The sequence below is a fragment of the Schistocerca serialis genome, chromosome 5 (genome assembly GCF_023864345.2).
Source record: "Schistocerca serialis cubense isolate TAMUIC-IGC-003099 chromosome 5, iqSchSeri2.2, whole genome shotgun sequence".
NCBI lineage: Eukaryota > Metazoa > Arthropoda > Insecta > Orthoptera > Acrididae > Schistocerca > Schistocerca serialis.
This window is the reverse complement of record NC_064642.1, coordinates 567,832,504-567,845,693: the sequence shown is the minus strand read 5'-3', so window position 1 is coordinate 567,845,693 and position 13,190 is coordinate 567,832,504. Positions and strand designations below refer to the sequence as shown.

Sequence of the window (13,190 nt, the reverse complement as noted above, 5' to 3'; positions counted from 1 at the left end):
TTGCTACAGAAGTGTTAATATTCTCTGATAATCCATGTAAACTATTGACAGCCTGAAAGCCGCCTCCCCCCCCCCCCCCCCCCCCCCCCCCCCCCCCCCCACATGCTAGGATCCTCACCTGGATCACAATAAAATAGGGCAACACAAAGTTTGTGTAGGTAAAGAATCACTCATCCAAAACAACAGAAGTGTAACACATACTCATATGCCCCACACTTGTGAAGTTTTAGTTACAGTACACATGTATCTCCCTTGTGTATTGCTCATCTTGACACCAGCATAATCTTTACAGGAGTCATAACCTTTCTTAAGACACCGACACGACCAAGAAAGTAATACCTTCATACATACAATGTTGTTGTATCACACAATGCTCGTTCCCCAGCAGGACTAACCATTCTCCAGTTCTGAGCATGTTATTTATTCAAGGGTTATGTACCAATATTCAACTAACTGGTAGAAATGTGGGCCCGATAATGACAACTGCGACATGATTTATGAAAGTTCCATATATAGTATAACATGCTGAAAACCAGGGCTGGATAAACCCTCAAAGTTACTGCAACAGCAAAATTTACCTGGTCGTGCTTGCGAAATAACACACTTCCCTGAACCGTCCATTAGTCCAATTTTTGGAAATCTGGCATTTCTCCCACTCACGTAAAGTGCGAAATGATCTGAAATGAAACATCTTGTATAAAATTTTGCACATGCAATAGAAATCTGTAAAATTTTCTGCACAAGTTTACTATTCACACGTTGCAACTGTGTGTCATATGACCGATGTTGGTAATGCTTCATAATGTTAAGTTTGAGGTAGCATCCAATGGAAGGATGGTACGGGGTAACAGATGAGTAGCTCTTAACCAGGTGACATTTATAGGCACTGAAATTTTTGTTACTGACATTTACCATGTTTTTTCTTGTAATAGCCCCAACTCTAGGTAAGATTTATAATTTTATTTCCCATTAACAATCTCCATGTTTTTACCTGGAAATATATTGTGTTTGCTCCCCCCTCCCAACCTCTAGCAAAGCTTTACTTACCCACACTTGATGTTGATGGTGACAGTGATATTATTTTTGAGAGCACTTAACACCATGGTTATCACACCCTTGCTTAATATCAATGTACAAATTTATTGAAACCAAGTCTTTCTTCATAAGTAATCTTTTCGGGACCACAGCACGCCCACCTACCACAGATTTGAAAGACTGCCTGGCTAAGACAACACAGGCAACATTTCTTTATCCATATATTAAAATGAATAGTAACAGATCATGTGCACTCATGCCCTTTCCTCAAACTAATAGAACTATAATATAATTACAATGCAAAACATTAAATACAACTAAATTCAGCTGAAAAATTCACTAAGGCTTTTTTTCTTGGTACATGTTACTGGATGATCATTAATTACCTATGGTTGCCTTACACAGTCATCTCTAGTTTCGTTTGTGCCTTGAAAATGATTGTGTTCATCTATTGGAAATTTTATACACATATAATTTAAAGAATACCACTCACCGATGCTCTACTGATGATCACACAAGCAGATTAAACGATGGAGACTGTGGGGATGACCGGAGCTTATATATATACGTTGCACTAGAAGGAACCCACCACAAGGTTAAAGGCGATTCCCCAGCCTAAGCACAGATGCTGGGAAAACGGCTTATCCTGAAGACTCCTGTTGCCAATCTAATGCCTTCATATTGAATGAGGCCTATGGACTTAAGATAGGATGATCTCTCAGAAGAACACAGCCACAACAGAACAACTCCTCTGTAAAATAATGCTATGGAGAATTTATCTGCAACTGAGGCACTTTCAACAGGCTTAGAACCTTTAGAGTTTTTGCCTTGAAATACTTCCAGTGTGGCAACAAGGTCAGTTTCTCATTCAAGTCCAGGAACTATACTGATTCCTCAAACTATGAATCTTATCCCACAGTTGCAGTTTTGGTTTATTAAAAACACATCATACACAAAACTAAAATTCACTCCTCCCCACACTGCGATAATTTGAAGCCTGTAGATCAGTGAATAGTGGTGGACAGTGATAAATGTCCTCCTAAATACTGCGAAATGGCTATTATGCTCACTGTGGTTCTCAGCAACAGTTTGTAAGGCTTGACAACATGAAAGATATCTGCTGCCTCTCTCTGCTACTCTGGACAAGACAGCCTCATCCTCTCCATGTTCCCTACTGCCCTCTTCCTCTGTGCAGTAGCTTCTGATGTGGAAGCACTATAGTTGCAGTTGTTGATCATCATCATCATCTCAAGACTAGAAGACAAGCAAAAGACTGAAAAAAATCACCCAGGAAATAGGGCTCCTGACTGTGGACACAATACTGATAATGACAATCTCCCCTTGGGGACATTATTTCCTGGGTATGTCAGTCTGAGAAAACATTGCCAACTCCAAACTTAAAATAATGTCACGAAAGGAAATACTGCAATATAACTAGAGGATGTGACGTTTGCCTGCCTTATTTCTTCGTTGATAGTCCTGAGCATCGACGTACTGCATTGTTATACTGGTTGAAAAATGGGGAGTGGAAGTTCAACACTGACAAATGTAAATGATGTAGCCGACTGTTGCACAATTGAGTTTCACAATTATTTACTTTCACTGTTCACAGCCCCCCAATATTACACAATTATATGGTTAGTTCACTATTGGTAAATGTTGATAAGCCTCATTAATAGGTTACACGCAAACATCATCGTACTGCTACAATAATTTGCTGTTGAACATCTATTAGCAGTAAAAACCTAATTACACAGTTTACAGTTCTTGCAGAATAATAAAGTATGTGTGACACTATTTCTCAAATAATTGGAACAGACATTGTCGTTACTTGATCTAACGCACAGCCTATCTGTGTTACACTTATTCCACTGTTAAGTTGATGCATTGTTGTTACTTTATCTGATACATAATTCCTGTCTGAAAATCAGCGGTGGACCGACTGTCTCGGGACCAAACCTCAGCCCTTTATATATATCCTCACAATAATAGGCACTGAAACTATACATTGTTCAATATTTAAGTTACAGAAATTACAATTAAAACATAATTCATTCAATTAACTGAATACACTGAAAAATTCCTCTTTTTAAACAGTTACTTCTACCACAAATGTTAGGCTGAATTATTTGTTTAAATAATGAAATTAACAGATATAGCTACACAAACAATTCTTTTGACAAACCTGGTAATTATTTTGGAATTAATTAAGGGCTGGATTTGCTAATATGTTTTCGAAGAGAGCCAAATAAATACTTTACGATAGTAGTTCGTCTTCCAAATTTTTTTAATTAGTACAGAATTCATATTTGTTTATAAGTCAATAATAGAATCTAAGTCACAAAACAGTTACTGATTTCACCCTATAACAAAAGTATTAGTTAGGAATGGTCAAAATAAATTAGGAAATTAATTACTTACACAAAACTAAGCACAAAATTAGACTTGGTGCTACATTTCTTAAGAGTAAGGACCAACCTTTCTCTTTTATGGAAATGTCGATCATACTCAAGTATGTTAATGGTAATTATGCAAAAATAAAAATAGGCCTAAAATGAATTTAAGGAGGCAGATGACAAAACAAGAGAGGAAGTAAAGAGATCTCAGGTTGCTTCGTCACAAGGGCAATCCCAGAAGTCCCATTTATAAACTTGTCAGATGATATTGTATCTCCCTGTAATCATAGGCCTACCCAGTAACAAAAAATTTTCCTACCTCATGGTGCTTGCACAATAAAAGCCTCTCCTATCACTCTCCAATAGCATTAGCTGGTCATGTGTAGAGTGGGATTGAAGAGACCAGACTACAAGGGCCATCGGTCCATGTGTAGAGTGATACCTAAGGTAACCATCCTGAAGGTGACGGAAGTTTTCTGGTTTCTAGAGACCATACTAAGTGGCTGTGTTCCCTACACAACTGGCAAGTGCTACAATGAGGAAGCTGATTGGTTCCGTGGTGATCTGTCCCATGCTTCCGGAGTGGGATTATGGTTGCTTCCCTACAAGAATCTAAGTATTATCCTTCAAGACAGATTCAGTCAAGAAACATGATTAAGTAATTCTGTGACCCAATATTCAAATGTTGCAGCATGTTGTTGTCTTGAAAGCCTCAGATAACACATGCTCTAACTCCTACGTACAAAAGGGGCTCTTGTACTCTTCAGCATTAGTTGTGCTCAAGTCTAAATGTGTCTTCTCCAGTGATTCCATTAGCAATGGGAAATTGGAGTTTTGACTGGCATTAGAAGTAATTTGTTATAAGTATTTTGTCATTATCTGCGCAACACCTTTTGGGGTAGTAATCGCACCGCCACAGTGGTCACTGCAGTGAACCTTCCTCTTTGATCCTTCTCATCAAATCTCATGTGTCTGCTGATGGTATCAAAAAGTCTAAAAATTGCTATAATTCTTGCTGCTTTTTGCTCACTGATGAATCACAATACTTTGCCTGCGACTTGCAAAAGGCTGCAAGATTGTCAGCAAATGGATTGCACTGCCACCCACCCATCCCTGATGGCTACAGCATTCCTTGCTCCACAACAGCAATGGCCGTCTGACAGCTTTAACAGATGACTCCAGAAACAGAAACACTATTAGTCCTGTGAATGACAGTAGTGATATTTCCTGAACACCGGATTGGTGTTTGTACATTGCTTAACATCCATTTGATGGCATGTTTTGATGTAACTGGCTGGTGGATTCAAATGGGAAAATGGTTGCTGGAGTACAAGTTCTCTGTCACTTCTCAAAGGACAGTTATCAGTTGAAGAGGAATTTATTGGTCAATACTATGGATGATCCAACTGCAGCATTGATGTTATCATTTTCCCTATATTGTGCAGCCAGACAACATTCAACAGAAAGTACCTCCCCCCATGTATACCACTGGGACAAGTGTGTATGTTGAGCTCCAGTACAAATGTCGTGCATTGAAATATCCCAAGAGAAGAAATTAAGGGAATACAGAAAGCACCCAGTTATTCTTAATAGTGTGTAAGACTGAACAGTCAAAGCTTGAAGATGATTGGTAGGGGTAACAGGTATTTCATGGTGTATATTGCAGACAAATACTGTCACTCCACTCTTGCTCCTCTAAGCGCAATCACCATCTTAAATTTATTTATTCACTTGCCTTTTCCCCGTAGCTTCACTTGCATCATATGCATTCAACACTATGGGCAAAACTCTCCCAATCCCCACCTGTGTGTCCACCTCTTCTTCCCCCCCCCCCTCCCCCCCCGCCTCCAAATGCACCGCATCTCCTTGTTGTCTGCCCGTTTCCTCCTACACCCTTTCACTGTCCACGTAATCCTCCTCCTTTCTCAATATCCATCTCCTCTCTCACTCTCTCCCCTCTCTTCTCACTCGTGTCCATCCACATATATCCCCCCTACCCTCCAAGGCACACTGAAACTACCTGCACAACATGCATCATGTTGTTGTTGTTGTTGTTGTCTTCAGTCCTGAGACTGGTTTGATGCACCTCTCCATGCTACTATATCCTGTGCAAGCTGCTTCATCTTCCAGTACCTACTGCACAGCCTACATTCTTCTGAATCTGCTTAGTGTACTCATCTCTTGGTCTCCCTCTACAATTTTTACCCTCCGGTACTAAATTGGTGATCCCTTGATGCCTCAGAACATGTCCTACCAACCAATCCTTTCTTCTAGTCAAGTTGTGCCACAAACTCCTTTCCTCCCCAATTCTATTCAATACCTCCTCATTAGTTATGTGATCTACCCACCTAATCTTCAGCATTCTTCTGTAGCACCACATTTCAAAAGCTTCTATTCTCTTCTTGTCTAAAATATTTATTTTCCACGTTTCACTTCCATACATGGCTACATTCCATACAAATACTTTCAGAAAGGACTTTCTAACACTTAAATAAATACTCGATGTTAACAAATTTCTCTTCTTCAGAAACGCTTTCCTTGCCATTGCCAGTCTACATTTTATAGCCTCTCTACTTCGACAAACATCAGTTATTTTGCTCCCCAAACAGCAAACCTCCTTTACTACTTTAAGTGTCTCATTTCCTAATAAAATTCCCTCAGCATCAATCGACTTAATTCGACTACATTCCATTATCCTCGTTTTGCTTTTGTTGATGTTAATCTTATATCCTCCTTTCAAGACACTGTCCATTCCGTTCAACTGCTCTTCCAAGTCCTTTGCTGTCTCTGACAGAATTACAATGTCATCGGCAAACCTCAAAGTTTTTATTTCTTGTCCCCCCTGTCTCACTCCCTTCGCAACCACTGCTTCCCTTTCATGTCCCTCGACTCTTATAACTGCCATCTGGTTTCTGTACAAATTGTAAATAGCCTTTCGCTCCCTGTATTATACATCGGCCACCTTCAGAATTTGAAAGAGAGTATTCCAGTCAACATTGTCAAAAGCTTTCTCTAAGTCTACAAATGCTAGAAACGTAGGTTTGCCTTTCCTTCATCTTTCTTCTAAGATAAGTCGCAAGGTCAGTATTGCCTCACGTGTTCCAACATTTCTATGGAATCAAAACTGATCTTCCCCCAGGTCGGCTTCTATCAGTTTTTCCATTCGTCTGTAAAGAATTCGCATTAGTATTTTGCAGCTGTGACTTATTAAACTGATAGTTCGGTAATTTTCACATCTGTCAACACCTGCTTTCTTTGGGATTGGGATTATTATATTCTTTTTGAAGTCTTAGGGTATTTCGCCTGTCTCATACATCTTGCTCGCCAGATGGTAGAGTTTTGTCAGGACTGGCTCTCCCAAGGTTGTCAGTAGTTCTAATGGAATGTTGTCTACTCCCGGGGCCTTGTTTCGACTCAGGTCTTTCAGTGCTGTGCCAAACTCTTCACGCAGTATCGTATCTCCCATTTCATCTTCATCTACATCCTCTTCCATTTCCATAATATTGTCCTCAAGTACATCGCCCTTGTATATGCCCTCTATATACTCTTTCCACCTTTATGCTTTCCCTTCTTTGCTTAGAACTGGGTTTCCATCTGAGCTCTTGATATTCATGCAAGTGGTTCTCTTTTCTCCAAAGGTCTCTTTAATTTTCCTGTAGGCAGTATCTATCATACCCCTCGAGAGATAAGCCTCTACATCCTTACATTTGGCGTCTAGCCATCTTTGCTTAGCCATTTTGCACTTCCTGTCGATCTCATTTTTGAGATGTTTGTATTCCTTTTTGCCTTCTTCACTTACTGCAGTTTTGTATTTTCTCCTTTCATCAATTAAATTCAGTATCTCTTCTGTTACCCAAGGATTTCTACTAGCCCTCGTCTTTTTGCCTACTTGATCCTCTGCTGCCTTCACTATTTCATTCCTCAAAGCTACCCATTCTTCTTCTACCGTATTTCTTTCCCCCGTTCCTGTCAATTGTTCCCTTTTGCTCTCCCTGAAACTCTGTACATCCTCTGGTTCTTTCAGTTTATCCAGGTCCCATCTCCTCAAATTCCCACCTTTTTGCAGTTTCTTCAGTTTTAATCTACAGTTCATAACTAATAGATTGTGGTCAGAGTCCACATCTGCCCCTGGAAATGTCTTACAATTTAAAACCTGGTTCCTAAATCTCTGCCTTACTATTATATAATCTATCTGAAACCTTTTAGTATCTCCAGGTTTCTTCCATGTACACAACCTTCTTTCATGATTCTTGAAGCAAGTGTTAGCTATCATTAAGTTACGCTTTGTGCAAAATTCTACCAGGCGGCTTCCTCTTTCATTTCTTAGCCCCAATCCATATTCACCTACTATGTTTCCTTCTCTCCCTTTTCCTACTGTCGAATTCCAGTCACCCATGACTATTAAATTTTCATCTCCCTTCACTACCTGAATAATTTCTTTTATCTCATCATACATTTCACCAATTTCTTCATCATCTGCAGAGCTAGTTGGCATATAAACTTGTACTACTGTAGTAGGCATGGACTTCGTGTCTATCTTGGCCACAATAATGCATTCACTATGCTGTTTGTAATAGCTTACCTGCACTCCTATTTTTTTTATTCATTATTAAACCTACTTCTGCATTACCCCTGTTTGATTTTGTATTTATAACCCTGTATTCACCTGACCAAAAGTCTTGTTCCTCCTGCCATCAAACTTCACTAATTCCCATTATAATATCTATCTTTAACCTATCCATTTCCCTTTTTAAATTTTCTAACCTACCTGCCCGATTAAGGGATCTGACATTCCACGCTCCGATCCGTAGAATGCCAGTTTACTTTCTCCTGATAACCATGTCCTCTTGAGTAGTCCCCGCCCGGAGATCCGAATGGGGGACTCTTACCTCCGGGATATTTTACCTAAGAGGACGCCATCATCATTTAATCATACAGTAAAGCTGCATGCCCTCGAGAAAAATTATGGCTGTAGTTTCCCCTTGCTTTCAGCCATTTGCAGTACCAGCACAGCAAGGCCGGCAAGGTCCATGGTTTATGGTTTATTGGGGGGGGGGGGGGGGGGGGGATGCATCATGTTGGGCAGCCTAATTTAAGGGGGTAGAACAACACTTTATTGCCTGTATCTCTGCTGCTGTGAAACCTAGGACCTTCTAATCCACACAATGCTTATTTGAAAATAGTGAGCATTATGTATACAAAACTTAATTGAATTTAATCCAGCGGCTTAGGCGGAAATGCTGGACACACACACACACACACACACACACACACACACACACACACACACACACACACACATTTTGCCTGAAATAATTAATGAAAACCAAGAAAAACCTAAATCTGGATGGGCAGATGGCACAAACTCTATCCTCTCAAATATGGGATCAGTGTCTTAATAACTGCAATGCCTCATTTATCAAGGGCACCCGCTAATGACTCCAGAAGCGTGAACTTGCTGTTATGCCGTTGAACTAATACTAGTCTATTCAGAAAATTGTTGCGAAAACAGCCATCAGGCCCATAAACATGCCACTATTTCCCAGCCATGTCTTTCTGTCCTCCCCTCAGCCCACCCACAAAGGAACAATGGCCTATGGCAAGTTTTACTTCTTTCACAAATGTTCTTAAACAGTTCACAATCCACTGTAGTGCAAGAGCCGTTAATCAAAAGGCCTTTATTTTTCACCCCAAATCTATTTTCTGGAGACATTTGTTGCGCACTGAATGAAGAATTACTGTTTGTCCATGATAAGTTTGTGAGTTCAAACACTGGCTGTCAGGAACAGCAGGAGATGAGCCTTGCCCCAACATTAGGACTACAGAGGGAAGAGGAGCGAGAGGGAAGGCAATGTCAGCTACTTGCCACAACAATAGCACAATTATCCTTAACAATGTGTACAGTAATACTTCATGTCAAAAGGCAGCCAAACAATGGTAGCACTCTGACATAAATGAACATCTTTCAATTAGTACTGATTTCTCTGCTTCTGGCAGCACCAGTAAAATCGTCAAGTTAGTGTGGACAGGCAGTAGTGCTGTAGTTGGCCCATGAGGCAAAGCCAAGGCACATTGGAAACCATTTAACAATTAAGAGTGACTGGCATGAGGGTGGTGGTTGTGATGGCTCTCAAGTGAAGAAAAGGTGGTTTGAGATTTAACTTCCCATCAATGACACAGTCATTAGTGGTGGAGCACAATCTCAGATTTGAGGACACTTCCTGTAGCATCCTTTTCAAAGTAACCATCCCAGGATCTGCCTTAAAAGATTTAGGACAGCCATGAAAAACCTAAGTATGGATGGGGATTTGAACTACCATCCTTCCAAATGCAATTCCAGCGTGCTATCTCAATTGGTGCACTTCACTCAGTCAGTTCGCTCAGTTGCAATGCCTTCAACAACAAAGTACTGCTAAGAGAAACCCAGCGATAAGCAAAATGTAATTGGAAGGAAGATGGAGAAAACCAGTATGAACATTCCAATCCATCCTGATAAGACAAAAATAATGCACTACGCACTTGCAAGCCTTACAACACTGAGTTGTGGGGAAACCTACTAGAAAATTTAGTTCCACTCTATGACAAGATGACACTTATCTTCTCTGGCAATGATGTTTTATTTAAGACTGTCGATAACTTGTGGTTTTATACCAAGAAATTTTATGTACTGTTCTAAATACAGGGTGATTCAAAAAGAATACCACAACTTTAAAAATGTGTATTTAATGAAAGAAACATAATATAACCTTCTGTTATACATCATTACAAAAAGTATTTAAAAAGGTTTTTTTTCACTCAAAAACAAGTTCAGAGATGTTCAATATGGCCCCCTCCAGACACTCGAGCAATATCAACCCGATACTCCAACTCGTTCCACACTCAGTAGCATATCAGGCTTAACAGTTTGGATAGCTGCTGTTATTTCTCGTTTCAAATCATCAATGGTGGCTGGGAGAGGTGGCCGAAACACCATATCCTTAACATACCCCCATAAGAAAAAATCGCAGGGGGTAAGATCAGGGCTTCATGGAGGCCAGTGATGAAATGCTCTGTCACGGGCTGCCTGGCGGCCGATCCATTGCCTCGGGATAAGGTTTCATAACTAACCTTTTTCGTAGGACTCTCCATACAGTTGATTGTGGAATTTGCAGCTCTCTGCTAGCTCTGCGAGTCGATTTTCCTGGGCTGCGAACAAATGCTTGCTGGATGCGTGCTACATTTTCATCACTCGTTCTCGGCCGTCCAGAACTTTTCCCTTTGCACAAACACCCATTCTCTGTAAACTGTTTATACCAACGTGTAATACACCACCCATCAGGAGGTTTAACACCATACTTCGTTCGAAATGCACGCTGAACAACTGTTGTCGATTCACTTCTGCTGTACTCAATAACACAAAAAACTTTCTGTTGTGCGGTCGCCATCTTAGCATCAACTGACGCTGACGCCTAGTCAACAGCGCCTCAAGCGAACAAATGTACAACTAAATGAAACTTTATAGCTCCCTTAATTCGCCGACAGATAGTGCTTAGCTCTGCCTTTTGTCGTTGCAGAGTTTTAAATTCCTAAAGTTGTGGTATTCTTTTTGAATCACCCTGTATTTATCACAACACTACACCAGACCACTCAGAGCAAATGTGGGATACAACACACACACCTCTCTCCACAATGCTGTGTGGATTGTGGCATGCTGACAAATAGAAGAATGCCACGTAACCCAATTTTTCATGTGATGTTCCTTTATAATGACCAAATGGACTACATAAGCTTCAATGAAGTATGCCGGATCCTCCCCCCCCCCCCTGAAAACTTGCTTGTGGTGCCAGAGTACACTATGTCTACATTATAAAAAAACACCATAAAGTACACTGATAAAAGTGTGTTAAATAACAGACAATTCTCTGATAAATACTTAGGTGCAAATTACAAACATATATCACATAGTAATGAACTAATAAAAAGTGCAAGTTTGGGAGCAGGCGACTGGTAGGAGTGTGTGTGTGTGTGTGTGTGTGTGTGTGTGTGTGTAAGAATGCACATGTGACATAGTTCTGAAAATAAAAAAATCTCATACATGGAGAGGATGTCTTTCAAGACTCTGACTTTTTGTCCCCCAATGGAATTGGTGGGGAAGGCTGCAAAATATAAAAAATAAAAATTGCTGAACAAACAGGAAAACCAGCAGTTCCAGCCAAGGTTTGCAGAACTGTCATTTTGTTGCAAGGCAACCCTTATAACTGTCTTTGTCAGAAGCCATTCCACACAAATAGCCAAGTAGGCAAAACGCAACATGGCCGCCTAGGTGAAATGCAACAATCAACAGTAATCGAACAATGAACCTACAACCTTTGTCCTGTCCTAATCATAATGGGATAAAATAAAACGAACTCACATTAAGATGGTGGCATCACAGTATTCCACAAAAGACAAGTACTAGTCCAGCCGCTGGTCTGTAAAGTGCATGATCAAGACGGAAACCCAGCTACTTGCTGCCATCAATCAAGACTTTGACATTACAACCACGGATGGCAAATCGAATGTTGTGATGTACCAAAAAATAGCCCCTAACAACATTTAATTTCATTAAAAGTAACATCTGCCCAGCTATGTGGGGGTAAGACTGTTGTGTTTCATGCATAAGCAATAATACCTGCTTGCTGATTTCGGAAAGAATTTCTGAAAACTTATCCATTTACAGAGTCAATGATTGCATTTCACTATTTAATGAGATTGTATAAAAAAAGGCCAACAGCAGAGAAGACCATTCTGAATCGTGAATTTTAATATTTATAAATTACGTTATCAGCTTGTGGGGCATTAAAGATATCACAGCTGATGAAAGATAGTAAGCCCACACGCCCGGCAGACCTTGAAATACGAGAAAATGAAAATCAGCTGAGTAGCAGCAACATTAGCTCGTGCTCTTGCACAATTTTTCTCTCACCCTCTACTAATTTTCTAAGATAATGGAATGAACAGGTCTTTGCTATAGAGCACACCAAGTGAAAACTAGTACTGGAAATTTTCTACATGGATAACACTGTATCCGTACTTCTTACCTTTTACATATTTCATCATTTAGTTGATTGGTTGCGATTAACTTCCTACTTAATGTTTCCCATATACCAGTAACAATGTCATTGAATTGTTTACAGCACTGACTTAATCGGCCTAATGTTGCTCTGTCACAATACTGAAACAATATGTACAACACATCAGATGGAAGGTTATCCAGTCGCAGACGACTTTCGTCTTCGCTTTCTTGAAGCACGCTCTGCCCATTCATGCCTTCTGGGACTTCCGTAAGAGAGAGCAATATATGCACTAAAGAAATAATATTCCTGGACCCGTGCTGACATTTTATTTTCGATTACATTCCTTTCATTCTACATTTGAAAATAACACCGCTGCTATCCATTTACACCAAACATCGTCAGCGGCAAAGAAACGTATTTAGTTTCTGCGCAGTCAGTTGCTCCCAGAAAAAAAATTCATTTTGTATATGTTGGGTTATTACTGTAAAATCAGAAGTAGTAATTCTTCGTTGACCTTGAAAGCACAAAAATAAAGCAGTCTGCATTAAGCTTCGTAGCTTTCTTTCGACATCACTGCATTTTGGTAAGGAACGCCAAACTCCATTGCGAAGTCCTATCCGATGAAAGTTCACCACTCATAATTTCCGATAGGCTAGTTTTTTCTGACATATCAACACATTTAGGATAATGTTTAATATACACATTCTCCATCCGTTTTAAATTA

General features: G+C 40.0%; 1 protein-coding gene across 1 annotated transcript in view; it reads right to left on the bottom strand.

Annotated features, from left to right (window-relative positions):
• The window catches only part of LOC126481318 (F-box/WD repeat-containing protein 4-like), a 100,042-nt gene extending 87,151 nt beyond the window's left edge, over positions 1-12,891 (bottom strand). The window contains exons 1-2 of the mRNA XM_050104979.1: positions 12,491-12,891; positions 579-677 (exon numbers count right to left, since the gene is read on the bottom strand). Of these exons, the coding sequence (XP_049960936.1) occupies positions 579-677; positions 12,491-12,717 (326 nt within the window). The 5' untranslated portion in view covers positions 12,718-12,891. The remainder of the gene's footprint in view (positions 1-578; positions 678-12,490) is intronic.
• Positions 12,892-13,190: the final 299 nt, after the last annotated feature.